The sequence below is a fragment of the Protomyctophum bolini genome, assembly GCF_963924005.1.
Source record: "Protomyctophum bolini genome assembly, chromosome: 17".
NCBI lineage: Eukaryota > Metazoa > Chordata > Actinopteri > Myctophiformes > Myctophidae > Protomyctophum > Protomyctophum bolini.
In genome coordinates this window covers 23,802,360-23,827,674 of record NC_137878.1, presented here as the reverse complement: position 1 = coordinate 23,827,674, position 25,315 = coordinate 23,802,360, and the positions used below count along the sequence as shown (strand labels likewise).

At 40.9% G+C, this 25,315-nt stretch overlaps 2 protein-coding genes across 3 annotated transcripts; one reads left to right on the top strand and one right to left on the bottom strand.

The window, feature by feature from the left end:
• On the top strand, positions 1–7,766 carry tmem42b (transmembrane protein 42b). The gene is made up of 3 exons (XM_080786765.1): positions 1–279; positions 3,227–3,373; positions 4,621–7,766. Exons 1-3 carry the CDS (start codon positions 103–105, stop codon positions 4,765–4,767), a joined length of 471 nt encoding a protein of 156 aa, XP_080642891.1. The 5' UTR covers positions 1–102; the 3' UTR covers positions 4,768–7,766.
• Positions 7,767–9,817: 2,051 nt separating this feature from the next.
• On the bottom strand, positions 9,818–25,248 carry zdhhc3b (zDHHC palmitoyltransferase 3b). 2 transcript variants are annotated; one of them, XM_080787470.1, is made up of 7 exons: positions 25,124–25,248; positions 19,427–19,758; positions 18,056–18,180; positions 16,736–16,832; positions 15,794–15,875; positions 14,109–14,239; positions 9,818–13,306 (listed from the first exon to the last, which is right to left on the bottom strand). In XM_080787470.1, exons 2-7 carry the CDS (start codon positions 19,727–19,729, stop codon positions 13,148–13,150), a joined length of 897 nt encoding a protein of 298 aa, XP_080643596.1. In that variant the 5' UTR covers positions 19,730–19,758; positions 25,124–25,248; the 3' UTR covers positions 9,818–13,147. The 2 variants fall into 2 exon arrangements, with proteins under 2 accessions (XP_080643596.1, XP_080643595.1); XM_080787469.1 differs by lacking the exon at positions 25,124–25,248 and adding an exon at positions 24,292–24,709.
• Between the last annotated feature and the right edge of the window lie 67 nt (positions 25,249–25,315).

Below are 25,315 nucleotides of genomic sequence, written 5' to 3'. Positions count from 1 at the left end.
GGTAGGAATCCCAGCAGAACGTGTTGGGTGACACTCAGGCTGTAGCAGAGATGTGATGATGATGATGGATTAGTAAGAATATGTGCCTCGGTTCCTGTCAACATGCTCCCCGGTGTCTTATATGCATTGCTGGCGGGTTTCCTGGGGGCCGTGGCGTCGTCTTCGGCCAAGCTGTCCCTCGGAGCAGACTACCTGAAGGGGGTTTGCGAAACTGGGCTCCGGACGTGGGGAGAGCAGCGGAAATTTAGACAAGCGGGCGAGACCACGGCATGTGACTGGGTGAGCCTGCCATCGCTGCAGTTAACCGGGCTTTGAATTATTAAAAACGCGAGGGATTCGAATGGCTTTTGAATAATGTACTGTGTGTGTCGGTATAAGTGCACCCTCCGCAGCAGTAGAGGCATTCCTCAGAAGTTACTAGGGGTTCCTTTCAGCAATAGCGCATCTCCTCCTGATTCCAGCTTTCAGCATCAGCACCCCAACAGTATAGCGTCACGGACGTCACGCAACAAAGTCATATGTATAGCAGTAATGACGGCATCTAACTGTAGCCTATACCCTATACTGCTCGTATTAGTGACGACCGTGTTGACGTGAATAAGAGTTGTGCATGCATTATTAGACAAAAATAGAAATATGGCTCAAGGCCAGTTTTGTTTAATAGGCTAGGTCTGATTTCTTGAATCAATGACCTTCAGGCACGAGCACGACACGTGCCGTGGAAGCCGTCGGTTTGTGTTATGGTCGGATTTTAGATTACAATAACATGCAACTCCACATTTATTTGAACACATTGACCTCACCTAGGCCTATACAAATAGCCTATACAACTCTTGTCATCTTTAAAGTAAGATGCTTGCATGTGCTTTGTAACTCACCCTTATCTGGGCAAATGTGGGAACATTGAGGTTGAGGTCCATGAAAGAAACAAGAATCTCAATTGAGAGTAGGCCTACTATACAGTTTAAGTCCACACTAATTATCCATAATGTATAAATTATGGATATGGGGTCAGGACAACTAGGCCTTTTCATGGAGGGGTCAGAATAAATTTTTGACTTAAACTGTTATTCGTCTATAGTAGGCTATAGCAATTTTGATATTCATGATATTAATGGAAAGTACAGTCACGACAGAAAATCACACCTGTGTGAACTGAGCAGTGCAACCAACGGCGTCAACTCCGCGGGTGCGCAGGAGCCGAAGCACCTACTGGCAAAATAATAAGCCAATAATAATAAATTGCGGGGCGGGTGCATGGGCACCTTAAAATATATAGGTTACTCTAAGGTGGGCACCCACTGTCGTTAGGGGAACCTTCCGCCACTGAGTGCAACTATACATATATTGTTATAGTTACTGTACTGTACTGTGCTCTGTATTGTATTGTAGTGTACTGTGCTTTGTACTGTACTTTAATTAGCCTATATTTGGAAATATCTTTGAGAAATGACAGAGTTACCCTGTGGGGGTTCCCGGAACATCCAGACCGCCAGGAACACTCCCAGGGGGCCTGCCCTGTTCCGGCGAGCCTTCCCACGACCAAAATGGTCGAGAAATGACAGTTTTATTTCAAAACTATATTAATTATGTTTGTGATTAGCCTATTTCAAAACTACAGGTGCATCTAAAAATATATATATTGTGGAAAAGTTCATTTTCTTCCATAATATAATTAAAAAAGTGAAACTTTCATATATTCTAGATTCATTGCACATTTTAAAGTGAAATATTTAAAACCTTGTTTTATTTTAATCTTGATCATTATGGCATACAGCTCATGAAAATCTAAAAATCCTATCTCAAAATATTAGAATATTTTATGAAACCACTACCACTATTTATAATACAGTGTGAAGTTTTCACAGTCAGTGGACCAACAACATGCAGATAACATGGACCCAAATCATCACAGTGTTAGGACAGTGGTTCCCAAACTGTGGTGCGTGCATTCCTTGTGGTGCGCGACATGAAAAGTCTAATGGTGGTGCTATGGTTTTATTTTAAATACAGTACCGGTATATTAACATATTATGCCAATATATGGCACGTAATTCAGAATATAGCCTATGCTGCATATATTATGCCATATTCAGGTTCATATATGTGGATAAAAAGGAAATATATGTCTCTATATAGCTTATGCAATTTATATTTCCATGTGGGGGGTGCATCACCTAGGTCGGGAGGTAACGGGGTGCATGGCCAAAAAGGTTTGGGAACCGCTGTATTAGGATATATTACAGCACTGTGTGCTTTTGCTTCCGTATGTTGACAAGCTTTATGGGTATACTGATTTCCTTTTCCAGCAGCACTTGGCACCTGCCAACGGCTCAGGCTGTTCCCCGCGCAAGTTTATAAACGACATAAAACTCTCCTGCGCCTACATTGCGGTTATGTTAATTATGTATGCTGTATACAGGGGCTTAAAGCTGCTATCAAAGCAAATCTGGGCTTTCATAACACCTCAACAGTGCCACTAGTTTATCACCTTCATGCCACACCCCATTGATGAAATAATGTGTTTAAAAGTAGCCCAGACCACGTATTGAGTGCATAAATTAACATACTTTTCAGATGGTCGACATTTCTGTATTATAAATATGTTTTCTTTTAGTGGTCTTAGATAACATTTTTTGATTTTCATGAGCTGTATGCCAGAATCATCAAGATTAAAACAAAAAAAGGTTTTAAATATTTAACTTTATGCGCAATAATCTAGAATATAAAAAAGTAAGAAAGTTTTACTTTTTGAATTATATTACGGAAGAAAATGAACTTTTCCACGATATTCAAATTTTTGGAGATGCACCTGTATATTAAGCAACGCGCCCTTGCCCCCCAGACACCCTTGAAACACTTGAATTCTGCAACAAATTGATTATTTCTAGAAAGCAGTCTTGAGATGTTATTAATGACACACCCTTACTGCGTTGATTCTTATTACAAGACCGTTGAAGATATATCGATAGCTATTTATGGAACGTGCCTTGGGGAGAATGGGGACTAGTGATTAATCAATAATCGTAGCAGATCAGTCATTTCTTTGTATATTCAAGTTATTTGTCATATCTGCCCCATGCAATGTTTGTTTGCAAAACCTAAAAGCATATATTTTGTTAATGTTCCAATAGTGCTCAATTGTAAAACACAATGAAATTGATCATCCCAATTATTTGTCGATAGTGACATGATCAGGCCTGATTGCATGCGTGGTCTTTTCCAGCTCCACATCCCACTGAGGCTGCTGTGTGGTGGCCTGCTCTTCACCTGCAATGCTGTGATGTGGACCTTCCTCGCCAAAGCTCTCAGGTACTCCTCTTCCTCCACCCGAGCCACTGTGACCACCACCGCCTCCAACTTTGTCTCCTCTGTAAGTAAAAACACCTCCCTGTTTGTTTGATTGATTGTCGTTTAATAAAGTAGTAACTTAATACTTTATTTATATCAAAATAAGTGTTATAAAGTGTTTTTTGTTCATGTTTTGCATGAATAATTGTAGTTATACTAAAGAATAAAGAGTTTTTTAAAACACATGCACAGATGCTAAAACAAAGTGCTTGGATGGAATAAAACTGACTCTGCATTTTTATGATAAGTGGAGAGACTGTTCCAGAGAGTGGGAGCTACCACTGCAAAGACACGGTCACCCTTAGTATTTAGCCTAGTTTTCAGGACAGCCAGTAGGCCTTGTTCAGAAGACCTGAGAGACCGCACATTGTCAAGGTGATGCAGAAATGTAAATTGATGCCAGCCTGTATAGTTATTTTTAAATCAGTTCAACATTCAATGGATAACCAATGTAGAAAGGCCAATTCTGTGTAGGAGAGACAGACAGTAGGAAAGCTGAATAGGAGACAGTAGGGAAACTGAGAGAGAAACATTGTAGTGGAGACACGCACTAGGAAAGCTGAGAGGGACAGAAAGTTGCAATTAAGACAGTGTACGAGAGACAGACAATAGGAAAGCTGAGAGAGGCATGTGTAGAGGAGACAGTAGGGAAGCTGAGAGGGAGACAGTGTATGACTGAGACAGACAGTAGGAAGGCTAAGACGGTGTAGGAGAGGAAAGAAATAAAGCGCTTGTAACCTGGGTTCCAGCCTGATTCGCTGCGTTCCATGGATTTGTTTTGTCACTCGCTATACGACAAAACAAATCCACAGAACGCAGCAAATCAGGGTCGAGCGCAGACTACACTGAGGTTTTTAATAAGACAGCTGCTTTGCTTTTATTGCACTTAAGTTTATCTGTGACATTTCGAGCACAAGGTCTTCAGACTAAAAGATCTGTAGTGTTGGCCTCAGTGTGCAAGCGTTTATTTTATTTCTTCCTTATACTGTCAACACCTGCCCAAACTTGGGTTGGTGATGTCACTGATGTGCATGTCGTTGCTCTCTTTACACAAAAGAAAGGAGGCAGTAGGGAAGCTGAGAGGGAGACAGTGTAGGACTGAGACAGTAGGAAGACTGAGACACAGTGTAGAAGGGACAGACAGTTGGGAAACTGAGAGGGAGACAGTACGTGTCTCAGTGTCTTCAGGTTATGTGTTATTGACTTGTTCTCATCTGTGTGACTGATGTCTGTATGTCTAATTCAATTGTATAAAATGTGTTCCCTCAGGCATTTCTGGGCCAGTTGATCTTTGGAGAGCCCCAGATAACACTGTGGTGGGTGGGGATATCCCTAACCTTTTCTGGGCTGTTGGTCCTGCAGAGGTCCTCGCCGCACGATGGACAACAAGCTGCTGTGATGAAGAAGGAGGAGTAATAGATTTCCAAAAGCATCTGAAATCATCTTTGTGTTTAGGGGAAACAGAGAATCTGGGTTAAAACGGGGCATTCATGTTCAAAGGGGCTAAAACGCCTACCACTGCAGACAAACAGGTTTGATTTCTGACTTGGCTACCAAACACAATTTTAACAGGTGGGGTTTGTGTCCTGCACTAGTGACTCCAACTGGTTGGTCCGGGCGCCTGTTGACGGGGAGGGAGGCGAAAGGTAATAATCTTAATTGGACCCTTCATACATGTTCAACTTTCCCCATGAAAAATAATTAGCTGGTGACTCCATGTGTTGTAGTAGGAGGAGACATGTGGTTGCTTACAGACGCCCCAGACTAAATCAGAGAGAAAACAAAATCGTCGTTTAAAAGAACAAAATAGAAATGCAAAGATGATCTCAGTATTGAAATCTTTTGGGGATTGTATTTTTGAACTTAGTCAGTCTGCTTCAGCACAACTCATCTGTCTAGAGAGAGAAATGAGAGAGACCAAGAAAGTGAGCCTGGGAGGGAGAACGGTACAAAGGAAGAAGCAATTATGACGAAACAGGAAGTGAAAAGGAAGAGGTTTAAGACTTTTTTTTTAAATGAAATGCACAGCAATACAGTCAACCAGTAGCAGTCAAACGTTCCTCAACAATGCAAAGATAAAGAAAGTTGAAAGAAATATAATAAAATAAGTCAAAGACAAGTCAAAGAATAAGATGGAGGGAGAATTAAAGAAATAATAATTACAGAGAGGAAAGGACTGAGAATAAAGCAATTTTAAGCAAAATGTTGGGGAACAAAGAACCAGCAGAATTTTATGAGCAAATGAGTGTTTTGGTATAAAGACAGTCAAATTGAAGTAGAGTCAAATTGTAGCCAGTTGTAATTTTCTACGCAGGTTAAGAATATGGCATATCTGCAATGTGCATGATTTAATCCTAAATAAGCCTACAAAATATGCATTGCAGATGTCAGTTCACCGAAGCTTTATTTTGACTGTTGCATTTCCAACGGAAGGTCCCTCACATTCACTGTAAACATTGTGCACAAACACTGCATTATGTGCATTCCCACGGGTGACGAACAATTCATATTATAGTGGATCCTCATCCTTGATGAAAACATGCTGGCTGACATGACGTGGAAGAGTTTACGTTTCATGAAGGGTGACTGCATGTTCCCTACTAAGGCCTGGTCCCAAATAAATCACACCAAAGCGTTTACCACACCGTCCCATCAGCTGCTTAATTCAATCCAAACACTGGTGACTGTGACTTAATTATTTGGTGGCTAACTCTAGCCACAATTTGTATTCACAGTCACACCCACCCCCAGTTTGTGAGGAAGATTGTGGCGCAATAATGAACATCCTCATCTCGTGGGGTTGCCGAGACATCTAGCTGCACCAAATACTTCCGTCCTCATCCTCAGATCCCATTAATGGCACATTCTACTTCCATTCTATCCCATAACACTGTGATATTGTGCTTAACTGGGGAGTTAGTTATTAATAATGGCAATACATGTTATGGAATGTGACATTTTGCTGTTGTAATGATACATATCAACATCACAATATGCATGCAAGCCAGCAATGGTAGCTATTATATCTGTAGCTCGTGTGCAGCAAAGGATCTGTTAGTCCAACAGCGACAATGCACACTATGGAATCAAACTCCTGTAGGCTTTCTATGATGTGATTCCCTGTTAAATGTGATTACAGTTACAATGTGATTATACAGTTATCCACCATATTGCAGGGTGACTGAGTGGTGTTTGACTCTATAGCTTTTCAGCACAATATACAGTATGTTAATGAATTACCCATTCATGCATAGTACTATTATGTTGTATCACACAAATTTGTTTTGTCACCAACTGGACAAAACATGGTCAAGTCCTCTTAAACCGAATTTTATAATCTGTCATGCAGTGGTATCACTTGTTGAACATTAGTGATCTACAAGCTCACAACACGTCACATGTTAGCTTGTAGATCCGCTAGATCGGCTATTTTTCTCAAGCAACACTACATTAAGCATAGAGGACTTGGCTATTTTTGAGAATGACGATATCCCCAAAATAAGGAGCCCAGGTTTATTGTGTTTAAGTGCTAATGTGTTGGGCTACAACGGCAAGAGTCTTGACGGTGCACTTGCAGAAGTTGACATGGTCACGTGATTATGGTCATGTACATCATTATATGGTGTCACTGTCATCAGTCAGTCCGTCAGTCAGTAGTGTCTCTTATTAACTTTTGGTGCCTACATTTCTCGTGCTAATTTTGTCAGTTTGACATGAGGACAAACCATCTTCCTGTGAAACTCACACTTAAAAATGTGTTTATGATATGGCATTGGTTAGTAACTGCTATTGTGTTTCTTTTTTATCCCTGTTAGTTATTTCCAGGATCTGACATATTCTGCCTTGGGTCCACAAGTAACTTTACCAATAATACAATGCTAGATATACAGATGGCAAATGATAAGGCTTACAGGGTGCTACAAATGTAACTAAGTTAATGTGCAGTAGTGCAATATAAAGGAGAGCTCAATTCAGTAATATTATATACTATGCTAATGTCACTTCAGAACATTACAGTTTAATTCACAAAAATGCACTAAGCGTCCTTAAAACTGAACAATCTATCTTAGTTCACTCTTAAGTATCCTAGTTTTATTTAGAAATCCATTAAGAATTGAGATGAGCCCATTATTTGTCATTGGGTTTTAAAAGTCCCCCCACCCATAACTGTACAAATGAGTTGTCCTCTCCCAGGACATTTTACTGACAATTATCAAATTCTTGACTAGTGATGACAGTAAAACTGCCCCCAAGGGTTCAACAAGTTAGTTATAGGTCAGATAAGTACTATGTTTGATAAAGACCACTTTGAGGTGTGAAAGATGCATTTGTAAAAGTGTAAATAGTTTCTATTCATAGAAAAGGTTTTAAGGACATACAAAATGTAAGCTATAATGCAAGATAAAACGCAATGTTAAATAATGATTAAATAAAACCTCTCAGCTGACGATTGTGATTTTTTTCTCTCAAAATATGTCAACTGTGATTATCATTTCCTTACAGTCAACCAGGGAACAGACAAAATGATATAAAAAGGTTACAGTAAGGAATGATTTGTTCAGATTTTACAAACACGTTTCATGTAGGTAATATTATTCTACATTTAGATAAATGTTTGAAATAATAAATCCCTGAATATACAGAGTGCGTTATTTGCATGCGTTAAAAATAAGAGTCACGGGGCACTTGGGTGGCAGTGGCACAGGGGTATGTTTACGTGCTCCTGCCCGCCATCACGGCATAGCAGTGGCCGTGATTTTCTGGCACCACTGAAAAATCTGCCAAAAACATCTTACAAGCCTAAGCCTTTACAAAAAAATATTTAGAACAATTATTTTAAGCCTAGAATCAAGCCATCCAGGATCCTGGTGATTCATGGTGACCTTAAAACCTTTGATTCTGTGATTTATTTTTTATTTATTTTTTATTATGACATTTAATAAATATGCTATGTTTAGGGTTTCTTACTTTAATTTTTCACAATATCAAAGGTTATATGGTGGTCATGATTCACTAGGATCCTGGATGGCTTGAAATAATGGCTTAAAATAATTGATATAAATATTTTTGTAAATCTCTATGGGAAAAAAATAATGGCATATTTTTTCAGTGGTGGCAGAAAGCCCACTGCTATGCCCTATATAGGGACTTCTACATTGCATCTGGCACTATCGACTCCTCCAGGTTGGTCAGGTTTAGTTTAGTCAGTGGGGAGCTGATTCTGATCTGCAGTGAGGAGCTGATCTGCAGTGAGGAGCTGATCTGCAGTGAGGAGCTGATTCGCAGTGAGGAGCTGATCTGCAGTGAGGAGCTTCACTGGGCGTGCCGTGCGGAGGAACATGCTTTCCCATGTTCCTCCGCACGGCACGGGTCACGAGTAACGACGTCCTCAAGTAACTAGTACATTTACTGTACTGTACTTAAGTACAATTTTGAGGTGCTTTTACATTACTGGAGTATCTCAAACTTTCAGTATTTTTTTCTTCTTCTCCACTACATTTCAAAGGCAAATATTTTACTTTTAATTATTCGAAAACTTTAGTTACTAGTTACTTTGTAGATTATTACAAAAAATACCACTTCAGCCCTTCGACCATTTTAAAGTAGCCAATCTACAAGCTCACGATGCATTGCGAGCTTGTAGATCAGCTATTTTCCAAAGATTTTTAGACATTTGAAATAGGATATTCTGCATGAGTACTTTTACTTTTGATACTTTAAGTACACTTTGAATACGGGACCGTTACTTGTAACATAGAACTACATTGCAGTATTATTGATACTTTTAGTTTTACTTAAGTAAAATATTTGAGTACTTTTTCCACCACTGCTACCTCACGTATAGCAGGAGATAATGCTTGCCTACTCCCTCTCTCCAGTCCCTGCGTCATGTCCAGGGGGTGTACTTGTACATGAAGCTGCCTCACGCTGCAGAAACAGGAGATAGGCTCCTGCCCTATGGGCCTCATGGCGGCAAGGCTACTTACAGTAGTTACTTACTTCCTCTCTCCAACCAGTAGGAGTCAGCAGAATTGACAGAACGACTACATTGGGAGGAAAAGGAGATACATATTATTAAAATATTTCCATAGAGGTGACCAGTCCCTTATTCAGTACATGGGAACCCCACTCTGGCCTAGTGCCCGCTGTGATGAGAGTACTTCATGCAATTAATGGAGCTGGGCGTGATGTTCGCCTTGAAACGGCTTCCATCCTCTATCCGCTCACTGTAAACTATTAGAGTAGACAGGTATATATTTTGATTAGGTCTTTATTGCAAGCCAGCCAGAGGCTCACTCTGAAAATAGAAGATCTACAAGCTAGATCTGCTAATTTCAGCATGTGACACCATGCTTTAAATTTGAGTGTGTCTTAAGTATGTTTTAAGATGTTAAGTATTCAAATATGACACATGATGTAAGAATGACTGGTGATGTATTATTAAGAAAACCTTCTTGGACCCTGCTCAGTGCCGCTTGCGGCCATATTTCTGATTTATTTAATTCCCTTCATAGCATAAACCATAACAATAATCAACATCATCACAAAATCAATACCAGTGTTCCAAAAATGACAGATAGTCTTCATGCTTAGTCAACATGTACAAGAAACAAGAAGACAAGCTGGTGTATGCGGAACTAGAATCACAACCATCATTTGTATAAAAAGATAAAATAGTGTAATACTTTCTCATTGAGTAAGCAGTTCTTTCCCATTGACTTGAAATATTATAAAATGCCGCTATGGTTTGTGTGACTCCAGTGCACACATGCACAGTGGTGACCAGAGTTCATAAATCTCTCCCTTTACACCATAACCATAAACCCTACCAGGCCTATTCTGGGATGAACATTTGGCAAAAAATAGACGATCTACAGTACAAGCTCACAATCGCGTCACAACGCACTGTGAGCTTATAAATCGTCTGTTTTCGGCAAATACATTTAGTCAGTGTACAGGGAAAAAAGGAGGGGAGTCCTAGATAGACCCTTGGGGAACTCCGGTCAACTATATATATATAGGGGTTAAATAGTTCATTTGGCAACATTAGTAGTCTTTTACAGTCCAAACTATGATCAAACTATGTACGGTAAGGCTAGTTGAACACATTAAGATAAAGGCATCTGTATACCGGTAGGTTAATATTCCACCTGTGCCAAATCATTACACTCAAAGGCATCAATAGCTGGAGAAAGACAAACTGTGCTTTTTCTCAATGCCGGATAGTCAAGCATCGTCCACACAGCACAGCAGTAGCATTTACATCACAATAGAGACACTTCTGCTGTGGCTCTTCAGGCTTCACTAAACATTTTACACTGGCTAAATTTGGACATGCTTGTCCCATGAGGTTCTTCTGTGCGAGACTCATAACCGCAACCTCGAGTAAAAGGATCATCTGTGAGTAAATCCAATTCGGTGTGGGGGAATCATCCATGCATTGGTTCATTTGGGAAGAATGTGTGTCTAGTACTGCCGTTATATCGTTCTACCTCAGTGGTTTTCAACCAGTGGTCCTTGAGTGGGTTCCAGGTGGTCCCCAATGGAGAGTTGGTAACCAAATGGACTCTTATAGATATTTAACTCTTGAGAGCGTAAAATAAAACCAAATGGACCCGTAACCAAATGGTCTACACAATTAAAGAGAAAAAATTATATTTTGATCAATGTTTGCCTGTTATCTCTCCTATGGTACCACAAACCACATCAATACAGCATGGAATTAACAAAATATTCTAATTATTGGGTCAGAGGCGCTAAATCTCATCAAATGGTGGCCCGTGGGTCAAATGCCAAATAAATAATGGTCTCGATATGAAAAAGGTTTAAAGGTTGTTCTACCTGAACAGTACGACGCGTGTACAACTTCCAATGGGAGGCTGGGAGCCGAGCTCAAAGCCCTGCACCTCCCACTGTGATGGATACAACAGAGGCGCAGCACTGGTTTTGGTTCACGTGGTAACCTATTCCGTCCACCACAGCTTGCTAAGAAGCCTATGGCTTCCGCGACCACTCACTCGCCTGGCGGTTCACTCAGGCGTGCGTTCACAAGCCTCAAGGCCTTGGATGTGGGCGCATACAAGGTACCCTTGATCACAGACACGCTCCCCCGATCTTCAAAACACAAGTCTGTGCAGAACTCCAGAACATTACAGAAACAGCCAGGAAATATTTCAGAAATAGGAGTTCTGGCAGATGCTCAACATCGACCAGTTGTTGGCAATGGACATTAACAGTCCCTGGTGGAAAAAAAGCCACTGTGAGGATCCAGTCCAACCCCAATTCTGAATTTCTATATAGGATGTGTATGTGATATATAACTCCTTCGCCTTTTAGGCAGAACGTTTCAGAAAATGTATTTTCTTTCTCCAAAAATAGCAAACCTACAAGATGCAACACTTTGTGAGCTTCAATGGTTAAAATTTCTTATAAAACAATGCACATACTCTGGACGTTGAGTGAACAAAAACAAGTGCTACCAAACTCAACCCGGTGGAAATCGCATACACACACATCTGAACCAATGTGATGTGTACTGTACTGGGAACAATGAGCTGATTTCCCAGGCACTTCCAAATACACCGTTATCAGATCTACTACCCGTTTTCCAGTTTGACATCTTGACAATGCTGGACAAAGACAGACAGAAACAGTCCTCTATGCCCTTGAGTCCAACAACGACATTGACAATGACATTGAAGTCGTTCCAACTGTGCAGCTACAGCTCTGCCCTGGCTATTGGCTCTGTAGAGGAACTGCGTCAAAGAGGTCCTGAAAATAACCCTTTTAAACACCTTCAAGTAGCAAGCAATGGGCTTTAGTACATCAGGGACAGAATAAAATAAAAACTGATTTCCAGATACTTTCCTTTGATTGTCTTCCTGACTGTCTGTTGTGATATTGTGTTGTGCTGTGCAGTAAAACTCACAATTACAAAATATAAAAAAGGTATCATTAGCAACCACTGTTTGACCCAGATCTGTATTCTATCTAGCCCGTACTTACATTAATACATAACTACGGAAAGCTACAATGCACTGTGCTAAGGCAATTTATGTGCAGCATTCAGCAAAAGACAATTATAATGATACAAATACAGCAAATGAAGAAGTGACGGGATCACAGCATTGCTAGCTGGAAAAGAAGAAAAGAAATGTCACGTTTCCATGTCTGAAGAGCATTGCTTTAAAAAGTTATTCACCTCGTGCATGCCTTATTTAGGCTCGGAGGCAGGACATTATCCAACACAGAAGATCTCTATCTGAAGAAAAATCCAGGTTGTTATCATCATGAAGTGTTTCATGTAAACGTCTGCTATTGAACACCAGGTGTGTCTTTAGTGATGACTGCTTTGTCAGAATTAGTTTTGTCAGAAGTAAGTACATTCCTTCAATGTACTTGGAAGAAAAGCAGCTATACTTCCCAAGTGACTCACGAAGAAAACAGAAACAAATCCCGGGTGTGTAACAACATGATCAAATATCCGGAAATCTTTATATGATCCATAAATGAGAAAGGAAAACAATAGACGTGTTTCTGTTTGACTATGTTGGGCATATCATTATAGGTGAAAGTATATATATCAAAAATAATTTCAAAAATAGCAAACATAGCTAATTTACGAGCTCACATTTCGCAATGTGGCTTGTAGTTCTGCTTTTCAATATTTTTGGAATAGGGTTTAAGTGGTTAAGAGGAGGTTATGTTGGAGGTCCATGGATCGATTGTTCTGATGACCCATTCATGTCCCACCAGGGCAGACCGCCGGCCAGAGTCTGAGCTCGGCTGTGTGTTTTCAGACGATGTACTGATAGATGTCTGCCTTGCCGTGGTCTGGGGTACTGAAAGGACTGAGCCAGTGTATAGTGAAAGGATGTCCAAACACAACCTTCATGTTCATCCATTTGGACCTCTTTGCCCATCGTCTCTCTTCCTTTTTCAGCTGCTCAATGCCCTGTGGATCAAACACATCACAAGTGTGAAGGAAACGTGTGTGGCGACTCTGGTGAGGTCTATTCTCTCACCAGTATACCTCTTTTTTGGAAAAAGGTCACTCTAGACTCTGCAGATTTACACGGTCAAGATACAAGTGGTCTTTGGGTGGGGCTTTAGTGTGATTATAATGCATTATAAAATTATTATAATGTATTAAACTACGAGAATTATAATACAAAGAATAATCTTACAGAAGTGGTCACATATCTGTGAGATTTTAGACAAGATGCGAGAATCAAGCATCTGGTTGTTATGTTTGTACTTTGGCCTGCATCCCCTCTCACTGTGTACATCATCTTACCATGGAAAGGCAAAGGTATTCTATCAAGTCAAATTGCACCTATTCGCTGGCAACCATCACACTTAATCTCAGCCTGACTTTTCATAATGTACCCTGCTATGAACAATGAGTCAAATGAGCGTGAGATTAAATGCAAAGTGAAAGAAGGGACACAAGCTGACCTCTTTAGCTCTCTAAAATATATTTATGTATATAAATGAGCTGCATTCAGCATTCCAAAATATACATTCACCTCAATAGCAGGAGAAAGCTCAGGTCATTCTGGATATGATATTCTAAATATTTGGAGAATTAAGCATTTGTTTTTGTCCCCCCTGTTTTGTAAATACAGTGTAACCATATTATATAGTCCTTTATCTACAACATCCTGCTGTCTTCAGGTCAGAACTTTGACAACATCTGAAACCAAACACAAACTACAGCAACAAATTCAGGGTGGTCCATCACTATGTCTACTTACCGTCTCATCGGTGCAGATGGAATGGACCTGGGTACCAAACATGACAGCCGTGAAGATGAGGAAGAGGAGGGCCTCAAAACACAAGAGGATGAGGAGGATGACTGTCGCAGGAGGGGAGAAGTTACTGCACTCTTGAGTGAGGGAGAGGAGGAGAGCGATGATTCATCAGGTCACACATGATGAACCAAATAGTGAGTTTGATTTAGCAATTAAAGATTTCACTACGTTTCCCTTCCCCATTTCTCCTCCCACTCCCTGCCTACTTAGCTAATCATGTGTTGGGATTGGGAAGAACTAAATGAAAGCAGGTGTATAGTAGGCTGGATAAGAACTACTGCCAGTTAGACGCAGTTGGTGGACGTTCTTTGACAGTCTTTATCACCTCGTGAGTTGGAGATAAAACAATGTTGGGTCTACAGAGAACATCTCAGATATAAACAGTACCTGACAATCTAATCTAATGCAAGAGTTTAACTGGCTAAATTAATGTCCATGCTGCTGCAGACTGCTTTGTTAGTTGGCTTGCTATATTTCAATTCACCGTGATCGCTGCCTGAGACAGTGGAGGAATTGAAACATTCTCCTGAGTCCTGACCCTAAAGTCACAGTTGTGATGAAAACACTGATCCAGGTGAATCCAACATTCTAATTTAAAACAAATTGTACTGGTGTTGAAAACGGGTGCAGTACTTAGTTTAGACAGTACTTAGTTGTTAGACCAGTCATTAGTCCTACAACTACAACCTATCTCAAACCCTCACCCTAAACCTAACCTTAACCCATGTCTAACCAATGACTAGTCTAAACTAAGTATGCACCCCGTTGAAAACAATAGCTGAAGCAATATGGGTGTTTGTGGTATTGGATTTGTGACCAATTCAGTGGTAGAGCATGCTGGAGTTGATCATTTCATCAGTGTTATAGAACCACTCTAATTAGTACCAAGCAGTGTTTCACAGCTCAATTACCAGCACTCTCTTCAGATAATGTTATGAACTCTTCTTCTTCAGGAAGAATCTGAAATAGACTAAACGGCACTATGTGCCGTATGTAATTAATACATAGTGTGAATGTAAATGTTCTTAAACTGTTTGTTATTCAGAATTTCAGACTAGTTTACCATTATTAGAATTAGGTTTCTCGAGAAACACAAAACACGACCGATACTGTAACAATGGCATAGATAAAATAAACAAAACTATATTGGAATAATTAACTTAATTTTGGATCACAAAATCGAAAATAAAAATGAATCATAGATTTGGAGAATGATGAAACCCCTAGCGAACCAAAGGCTGGGGGAAATAGACCTTTCTATTTTGATTAGAGGGTATAGTGGAGCACCATACTCTACTATCTTCCATACTTTTTAACTCAGCTGGTTGAGCAATTAACCATTGGCATATGAAGAGTGAGAGTGACGAAGTGAGACTGATAAAGCCCATTTTTTCATGTCCCTAAATCACGCACATGCACATTTACACGATTTGACGCTGTGTCGGGCTGTTACACACAGCCATGATCAAATGAGCAGCCACCTGTGTGTGCAGTGTGTTGTGCACAGCGCATAACCCAAAGTCTGGAAACACCTCGTCTTTGAGTGCCCACGTCCCCGGGCATGGACTAGCCCGGGGATATATATTCTAGACATAATATACTGTATGGTGTGTAGGAATATAACTTACTGGTCCAGTCTTCCTCTAAGCAGAAAACAAAATGGAATGCCACCATGACCAGAGAATGGAGAGATATTAGTGAAATGTACATCTGAAAGGAAACACAGAACGTTTGGTATTAATTTAGCCTACTCTGAACATTAATCACAATGTCATGAATCATTTTAAATTGGTTTGATGTCTTCTTAATCTGGGAAACTTTTTTCATCTCCGAGGACTTTTGCACTGAGTGGCCCGACATATTGAACCCCATGAAGCCTTGATTTTCTTTTTGTATTCCTGAGCCAATAGTCCAATTTGACTAATTGAAGTTTATATTATTCTTTTACATAGTTTTATGTTGGTCTCCTACCGCAGCAGTGTCATCACATTGGATTATTGGCTAAGGAAAACAAAACAACTCTCCATTAATAATTAATTCAAGGCTTCATGGGGTGAGTAATTGATTAAAATAAATACCTTTTTTGGGTGAAGTATTAATTTAATACATTTAATGTATAGTGCATTTACATTTGAAACAATTCTCAAAGTGCTAGAGCAAAAAATATTTGCAACGAATAACACGTCTAAAAAAGGTCTAAAGAGAAACAAGCATCATATATAAGTACTGTATATAAATATATAAGACCCAGGAGGTAAAACACTGTGGCTCAAACGAATGCTTTGTTACAAATTCCGTCAGTGACAAATTGGTTGTCATGTTCGTCACATCCTTGCTGTTGTTGATATCTAAGCTCTATTGTAGTGTGCTTTACTACCCAAGCTGACCTGTATGTTCACATCCTTACTGTTGATATCTAAGCTGGTCTGTAATGTATTGTATTGTGCTTTACTACCCAAGCTGACCTGTATGTTCAAGAGACGCATACACAAGCAATACAAATGTGAGGTATTTTATAAGCATTCTAAGGAGCACTCAGCATTATGTTTTGTAAAGGTCAAAAAACTCACTGTGAAAAGAACAAAGTACTTCTGGTTGCTTTCTCCCACACAGTTGTTGACCCAAGGACAGTGATGGTCCATTTTTTTGATGCATCGCTTACACACACTGTGGGGAGATCGAGCGCACACGCACACACAAACACACACACACACACACACGAGATAACTGTGTGACATTCAATCAATAGCACTTAATTCACGACACGTGTATGTGTACTGTGCACACATACACGCATGTATGTATGCGTGTGCGTGACTGCACGCGCACGCACACACGTGCACATGCACGCACGCAGCCGCACACACACACGATGGATACTGGAGATTGGAACAGTCCTCTCATACACTGGCAGGAAGGACAGGTGTGTGTGTGTGTGTGTGTGTGTGTGTGTGTGTGTGTGTGTGTGTACTGGATGAGATGAGACAGCCGACACCAAAGGTAAACCTTGAGGATTCATAATTTATCATGCACCATCTACCCTACCGTAACCATCTACAGTAGCATTCTATATATTACTAGACTATTCCTTTCACCATCACCATCACCATCATCATACACACTACACAGTAATAGTCTTCAATTACTCAGTAAATGTGTTCAATGCTCATGTATTCATTTTTGAGTGTCAACCACTCCCTTACGGAGTTATGTGTGTGTGTGTGTGTGTGTGTGTGTGTGTGTGTGTGTGTGTGTGTGGGTGGCTGGCTGGGTATGAGCACGAAAACAGCATGGTTGTTTTTCCACCACCTGTGTGCAACCTAACACACACACAAACACATATTAACTGTATATATGAGGATTTTGGGTGTGCCAGTACAGTACAGTACAGTAGAGGGTACAGTAGAGGGACCGGCACACGGTAACTCATTTCTCAACCGTCTCGGACGCGGGGCGGCACAAGTTAAATTAACACTGAGGATTTTAATGTATAGAACAAACTTACTAAATGTAACCGTATATAATTTAACCTGCCAGTCACTGGTTTGTCTAACCAATTACTCCTGAAATGGTTCTGCTCTTTTCATCTCTGCAGTCTGTAGGTAGCTCCCACTGATCTTCCTCATGGGGAGTTCCTCATGACGCTACAAAGTCCACAGGGAACTGATAATGCAACTGTAACTGAAACACAGGCAGGAGAGGAAAGGAGAGACGAGACTGCAGTCAAGTGTTCTACCCCTATAAATAAACCCACACAGTCAAGTCATTTTGCAGTGTGTGCAATTGTGAATTGTGGCCTTCCTTATTCTGTCACTTGCTCTAGTCTCCAAGCGCACGCACGCAAATGCGCACACACACACACACACACACAGACCCACCCCCCCTCTTACCTGCAGTGGTGAGCTCTGTCAGGCTTGATGCTGCAGCACTTGGGACATTTGTAGACAACCTGGCCGGGCTTGAGCTGGAGGCTTTCAATGAACTCCTTGGTAGCGTTACCTTTAGGTACAGCTCCCTGAGACAGAGAGACACACTTTCCATCACTGCTGATGCTACTGACACACATGACAAATAAACTATCTCTTGGAAACAGAGAAACAAGAATGACGGGTCATAACTGCCAGGTGCAGAAAGCTCTCGTTTATGAACATATACAGTAGAATCAGTTTGTGTGCCATCAGCCTCTGCCTCACCTCACGGCTCCACATTGCGGCGTTGAGAGTATGGGTTTTATGCCGGCCGTTCAGACTATGGGTTTTATGGGTACCGGTATGTCTCCCATTGGCTTAGAGCAGCGGTTCCCAAACCTTTTTGGCCATGCATGCACCCCCTGTTACCTCCCGATCTAGCTGACGCACCCCCCACATGGAAATATAAATTGCATAAGCTATATAGAGACATATATTTCCTATTTATCCATATATGAACATGAATATGACATATATATGCAGCATGGGCTATATTCTGCATATACTGCCATATATTGGCATCATATGTCAATACATTTAATAAAACCATAGCACCACCATTAGCCTTTTCATGTCGTGCAACCCCTAGAAGGCACTCGCGCACCACAAGGAGGGGTGCACGCACCACAGTTTGGGAACCACTGGCTTAGAGGCAACCTAGAGACGAGGCAGCAAATCATGCAAACGTGTCCAGTCCACTACGGTCGCCACTAGAGCTGCCAATAACATTATTATTATTATTATTATTATTGCCTATTTGCTCACACACAATGACGTAGAATTCTCTATTCATTGTCAATGGGAGTTTGTGTAGGACAAAAATAGACACTGCTGATTTGCTCAGACTCTATGATGTAAAAACAAAATCATTGTCAATGGGAATTTGTTTGTTTAGGACAACGTTTGTGAACATACACTAAAAGTTGGATATAGGAGGGGTTAGCGCCCCTCAAAAATAAACAGGGAAAAAATAGATGATAGATTCACCTGACGGGGTCAGGGAGGAGTTTCACAACACCTTGCTGGACAGGCGCCCTGACCAACTCTGTAGGAGTTGATGATAATGTAGCATCAAAGCCCCAGCCAAGCCACATTGCACCAGGGAGCATTCAAACCCCAGTCTCGCTATGGTGGTAGGCAGGAACTTTAAGGAAGCTTCATTATAGACTAGAGGAACAGCAAGCAAATATACTGGTAGCAAAAATAAAATAAAAGTTCAAACCCTTTAAATAAAGAGGAAGCCAATAAAACAACACGTCAGTACTGTAACCGTCAACCTAACACAGGACTGACCGGGTCTGTGCACATGGCTTTGGCGTGCGAGGCGAGGGCAAGGAAGGCCAGGCCGTTGAAGAGCGTCCCGTTGAACAGGGTGTACAGCACATTCTTGGCGGGCAGCAGCATGACAAAGACCACCACAAACTCGGCATAGAAGACCAGCATCCAGGTGATGACGCCACACACGATGCCACAGCCGTCACGGATGAACCACATGTCTTCTGGTCCCGTGCGGACTGGGGGAGGGGCACAGTGCTCTGGCTTCAGGTAGCCAGCTTGCCGCTCTATGTCCCTGGTACGCTGCGCTGGGTTATTCATCCTAGAGCCTTGGTGGATACGTCCGCATGCTGAGGGAAGGGAGAGAGTATGGCTGTAAATGGGAGGTAACTAATAACTGACATTCTGGTAAACTTCCCCATGGTAAACTTCTTTTAGGTGCTAATTTTGTTTAGCATCATTGATCTGGTGGAAGCATCTCTGTGGCCCTGAAACCTTATTCTTCATTACTGCTGGCACATCTTAGTTTTAGCAGTATTTGAGAACAGTATCTGGCCTCTGGTAACTGCATTTGTAACTGTACTCTGCTGTTCACATGTTTTACATGTATGGCAATAAAGGCTTCTGATTCTCTCACACACCTTACCCCCCCAAAGCTCCCAAAATTACCTTAAAATATCTCTTATCTAGAAGGTTCAACTTTATTTTTCTTTTTTAATTATTTTGTGCAGTGGTACCATAAAAGCAACATACATACAAACACAGATGTGGGGTTTAGTTCCCCCAAAAGATGTTCCGTCAAGCTCTACAACTACTAGTATAGTATTTTAATATTACTAAAAATGAGGGAGAGAGATGATAGGGAAAGATTAGAGAGAGACGGTCCACAATTCTCCGCTAGTATTCAAGGAAGCAGGTCAGTGAGAGAATAAAACTTTGATCGTAGTACCACCAGACCAGTCCTTCATAGCCAAACCAGACCATGAGGCTCTCTTTCATTCCACAGATGAAGTGGGAGGTTGGCACTGGAATTAGAACACATTATAGTTATACCTTCATCTCTTCTCTTCCTACGGTTTTTCCAATTCTACAGTAAGCTACTGTATGCCACATTGCAAAACCAAGTAAAGAGTCTGTCTGGCCTCTTAAAACCAACCAATTCAGGATAATTTCATCCTACTGCCCAGCCCACGCAAAAAACCACTAAACCAGAGCACCATCATCTTCCCTTATTAATCGCTTCTATCCATCCAGTGGATGGTACAAGATGGTACAAATGAACAATGAAGATTATCGTTGTCACAATTTATTTTAATTTAGTCGAGTTTAGAGTAAACTCAACTAACTGCTGCGGCAGCCCGATTTAGACTGCAGCCGTGGTTATAGGACATAAAAAACGTTTGTTGTGGATATCCCATTCATCATTGCCATCTGCTCTGGCTAATACAGTTTGTTCTCAGTGAGTTAAACAATGCTCACAGCATAATTACCTCAAGGTGTAAAATACTGGAATTCCCATAGATATGACAACATCCAAATTAGATTATGTCTGATTCAGATTGAAGCAGGTCACTTCAGGCAGGCCAAACTTGCTTCAGAGGGGTTATTTAGTTGACTCATCACAGCACAGTAGTAATTATGTGATTCTTATTTAACTTGCCACTCCTGTGAGAGATCACATTCACATCATTGCCACATGTCTAGGACTATTATGGACAGCGAACTCATATTAATGCAATAGGACATGGGCAGGATGTAAAAAAAACAAGAGACAAGAACAGGCAAAACAATGAGTGGCAAAACATCACTGGATCATTGGAAGCACTTGTTGGAAATCACTCAACAAGTCCTTCATAGTGGGGTACCACCCGTTTCTAAAGTGCAAATAATGCAGAATGCAGCACAATGTTGCGTTATAACGTGTTAAGTAAAATATCGCCACTTTTCCAGAAGGAAAAGCTGGACTGAAATGAAAACTTCCTTTAGGGGAACAGTCATGGGATGATGGGAAGCACAAACGTATGGGGTACACAATTGACAGGTGTGTTACGGTTAGTGTGGGGTAATTGATCACACCACCTATTTTGTGTGCACCATACATTTGTGCTTCCTAAATGAAGTTCAGTCCTGCACTCATTCCGGGCCCCTCGCCAGATAAAATGTCATCCATGCGTGTGTAGCTCGTGGAAAAGTGGAGATATTTTACATCTAATATTCAAACATGAATTCACCAAAACCAACTTAGTTAGTTGATTTAAATTGTATTTGTGTGTGTGCTCGTGCTCCGGACAAGTGACTTTTGTGCCCCAGACAAGTGAATGGGAGATGTAATTGTCCGAAGGACAAGTGCCTCAAAAAGTGAATGTCAAGCCCTGGATTTATTGAAAACGAGCGCTTCCTAACTGACACTTCAAGCTTTCCGTACAGCTGCAATGTTGGTGAGTTTAACGTAATTTAATACAATCAGATAGGACTACTGTATCTGTATGTATGGGCTGTCAACTGTCATGGCCAGAAAGGTGTGTGTTCCCAACTTCCCACATAACATCCGGGTACGATGATGTCACACACATAACCTCTATAATTGGAATGTTCAGCAAAATACTATGTTCCTGAATGTTTGACTGAATCCAAATGTGTCATGATGAATGCTGTTCTGGGTTGTGGTTCTGTGGTTACTTTACAACTGTAAAAATAGCATATGACAAGAGAACAGAACTAACCACTTTCAACATCCTATTTTGGGCTTGTCATTTAATAGACATGCAATTGCGCGTGACACCATCATCATACCCGGAAGTTATGTGGGAGTGGCAAAAAACGACTTTCTGGCCTTAACAGCCCATACATCCCAAACAGAAAAGTCATATTTGATTGCATTAAATTACTTTAAACAACATTAAATTCACCTACATCTACAGGCTCACAACAACACGTCCCAATGTGAGTTTGCCTTCTAAATCTGCTATATAAATATGATCATATGATCGACACACGATGACATGAAAGCATAACTGTAAAAAAAAATGTCATTAAACACACTGGAATCACTACCTTGCATTTTTGTTAAATAGAGGAAACTATTAAACTAATATTTGAGGTGTCTTAACCTGTCTTATCACATCCATGATGCCGATTTGAACAATGTTGGGTGGAGGTTCTTCCATGACCTACTGCAAGTTAGCCCCTCTCGGAACCCCCCGGTTGAGCTCTTTTCATCGTTCACCCGTAGGGTCCCTCTGCAGTTCGTAAGCCCACAATAGGACGCAGCTGTACACACTCCGTTGCGGCCGTGCTGCGGCCTGGTGGTCGTGGTGAGATGTTTCAAAAGAAGCATAAATCGGCTATAGGAGACAACGGAAACGTCAGAGAATTTTCATTTGGCGCAGAAGCTGTTAAGTACTTTAAGTTAAGTACAAACTTTGTTTGACCGTTTTGGCTGCTCTGAAATTCTGCGCCAAATGAAAATTCTCTGACGTTTCCGTTGTCTCCTATAGCCGATTTATGCTTCTTTTGAAACATCTCACCACCACCACCAGGCCGCAGCACGGCCGCAACGGAGGGTATGTACAGCTGCGTCCTATTGAGGAACCCTACGTAAAGTAACATCCAAATTTCAGAAACTTTACGGAGGGTGCAGAGAGGGGCTAACTGCAAGTGTGCATAATATAGACAAAAAACAAACTAAACTAACATCTTTATGATGACTCGAGTCAACAACATAAAACCTGTGACTAGAAATTACACTGCCTACAGGCTAGAGAGTTAATGCCAGTGGGTCAATTCTATCAATGGACTTTTGTGGCAGACTAAAGGACTATAGAACACTCCCTCGGTGAATGGAAGATTTTTATTTTGAACCTGAACCTTTTTTTTTAATTGCATCCCTAGTATTCGGGAAAGAGGTTTGGTAGAGGTTAAAAAGAGCAGACCTAGTCTGTCCTAAATAGTGAAAGGTCAGGTTTAATTGACAGTTTAAATGGTTAAATGAAATTAAAGTAAACATCAACATGAATCCAATACAATGATGGTAGTGCTGTCAAATAGTCTATGAAATCTATGAAAAAGTGCAATCTACTATACTACAACACAACACAATACATAGGATAGGTTTATAGTGGGGGTCCCTGCTGGTATGTGTATGTCTAACTGCCAATGAATCAACTGAACTGACCCCTTCATTAGTAGTTTTGTAACACAAAATAATGTGAATTAATAGTTACAACACAGGTTACAGTCATACAGTGACACTGACTGACCACCTAACTCCAAATATATAATATTCAATATAAATGATAGATAGGGATCATATGTTTCCAGTCTGCCTCCTAGACTCGAGTACTAATTAAAAGTAAGGAGTGATTATGACACATTGAGAGGACAAGGGGGCATGGGGACTGAGGATATAGATATAGAAAGAGAAGTGGATGGATTTGACCTCTAGTGAGAGGAAGGAACAACAGGTGGGCATCTTAACAACACACTGATCGTGTCATTTAAGTCCATATAGGTCAACCATACGCATTAAATGCATTACCAACGAATATAAGGCAAAAAAAACAACCACTTCATTGACAGTTGACACCAATACAGGGCAACATATTGGTTAGTTTCCCACTTAACTGGCCATCATCAGCTTATGTCATGTCACTATCAAGGAGGAAGGCTGGGAATAAATCTCTTCTAGCACCTTGTTTTAACATTTGGACACCACACACCAGGATGTGAATCTTTACAGTTCACACTGGTCACGTCCATGGAGGTGCGGTGACTTCCTCTCCTCGGGTTGGTGTTGTGTTATGATCAATGAATAAAGCTTTTAACAACAACAATAACAATAACTCCATGATGAGAGTAATAAGTTGCTAATTTCCATATCCTACCTCGTACACGCCAGGCCTGTCGACAGAAGTTTGTAGAGAGTCCTCAAATACATACAAAAATCACAACCAGGAGGTCACCAATTTCTGCAGTACACTGCCAGATGCCAGCACAGTGAGCACACGCACCCCTCCTCTCAACACAGTACTAGACACAGTACAGTCGCGACTCATTCACACACGGGGCACACGCACGGCGAGTTCATTTCGATCCTCGATCGGTCCTTCACCCATTCGTAACATGCCAGTAAAGTCAGCTTCAAAAGCGAACTATAACTACCTCACTATTTATTATAGTTTCCTGGGTTCACTGTCTGTCACCCAGAAAGCAGCTCTCTCTCTCTCTCTCTCTGTGTGTATTTGTGTGTCTGTCTGCAGCACAACAACAGAAGGAGTTCCGACCAGGAAGTTCCCTCTGATTGCTCTTTTCTCTGCTCTCTGGCCTCTATTACACCCCATAGCCAGGAGGAACGTTCACTGTCGTGCTGCTGCGATGACAACCGTTGCGAAACAACCAATGCGCCTATCACGGCGCGAATATCCATCCTGGTGATGGGATGTCTCCCATGGTGACTCTTCAGTTGCATGTTTTACAGTAGATTGATTGATTGACAGTTTGCATAATTACATTACATTTCAAGTAGCCTAAGATTTAGACTCTCGTAGATGTATTTATCGATTCTGAATCGATAAATACATCTACCAGAGTCTAAATCTTAGGCTACATTTCAAGCATATAATATAACTCACTCATATATAACTCACATATAACTAAACATACTATTACTATTGCTACTACTTTACGGTAATAAGTGATCTGCAGGAGAATATTTACTTGTTTTAGGTTCTGACGTTCTGTTGTCCAGACAGAGACTATAGTCCTACATTGTGTGTATTATTGAAGAGTTCGATTTTTAAAATATACAGCCTCCTGTACAAAATATAGTTACTTTAAAATGCACGACTTATTTGTTGTCCTCATTCAAAAAAATCTATTGGTTTTATAATGACTTATTCTAATCACAAG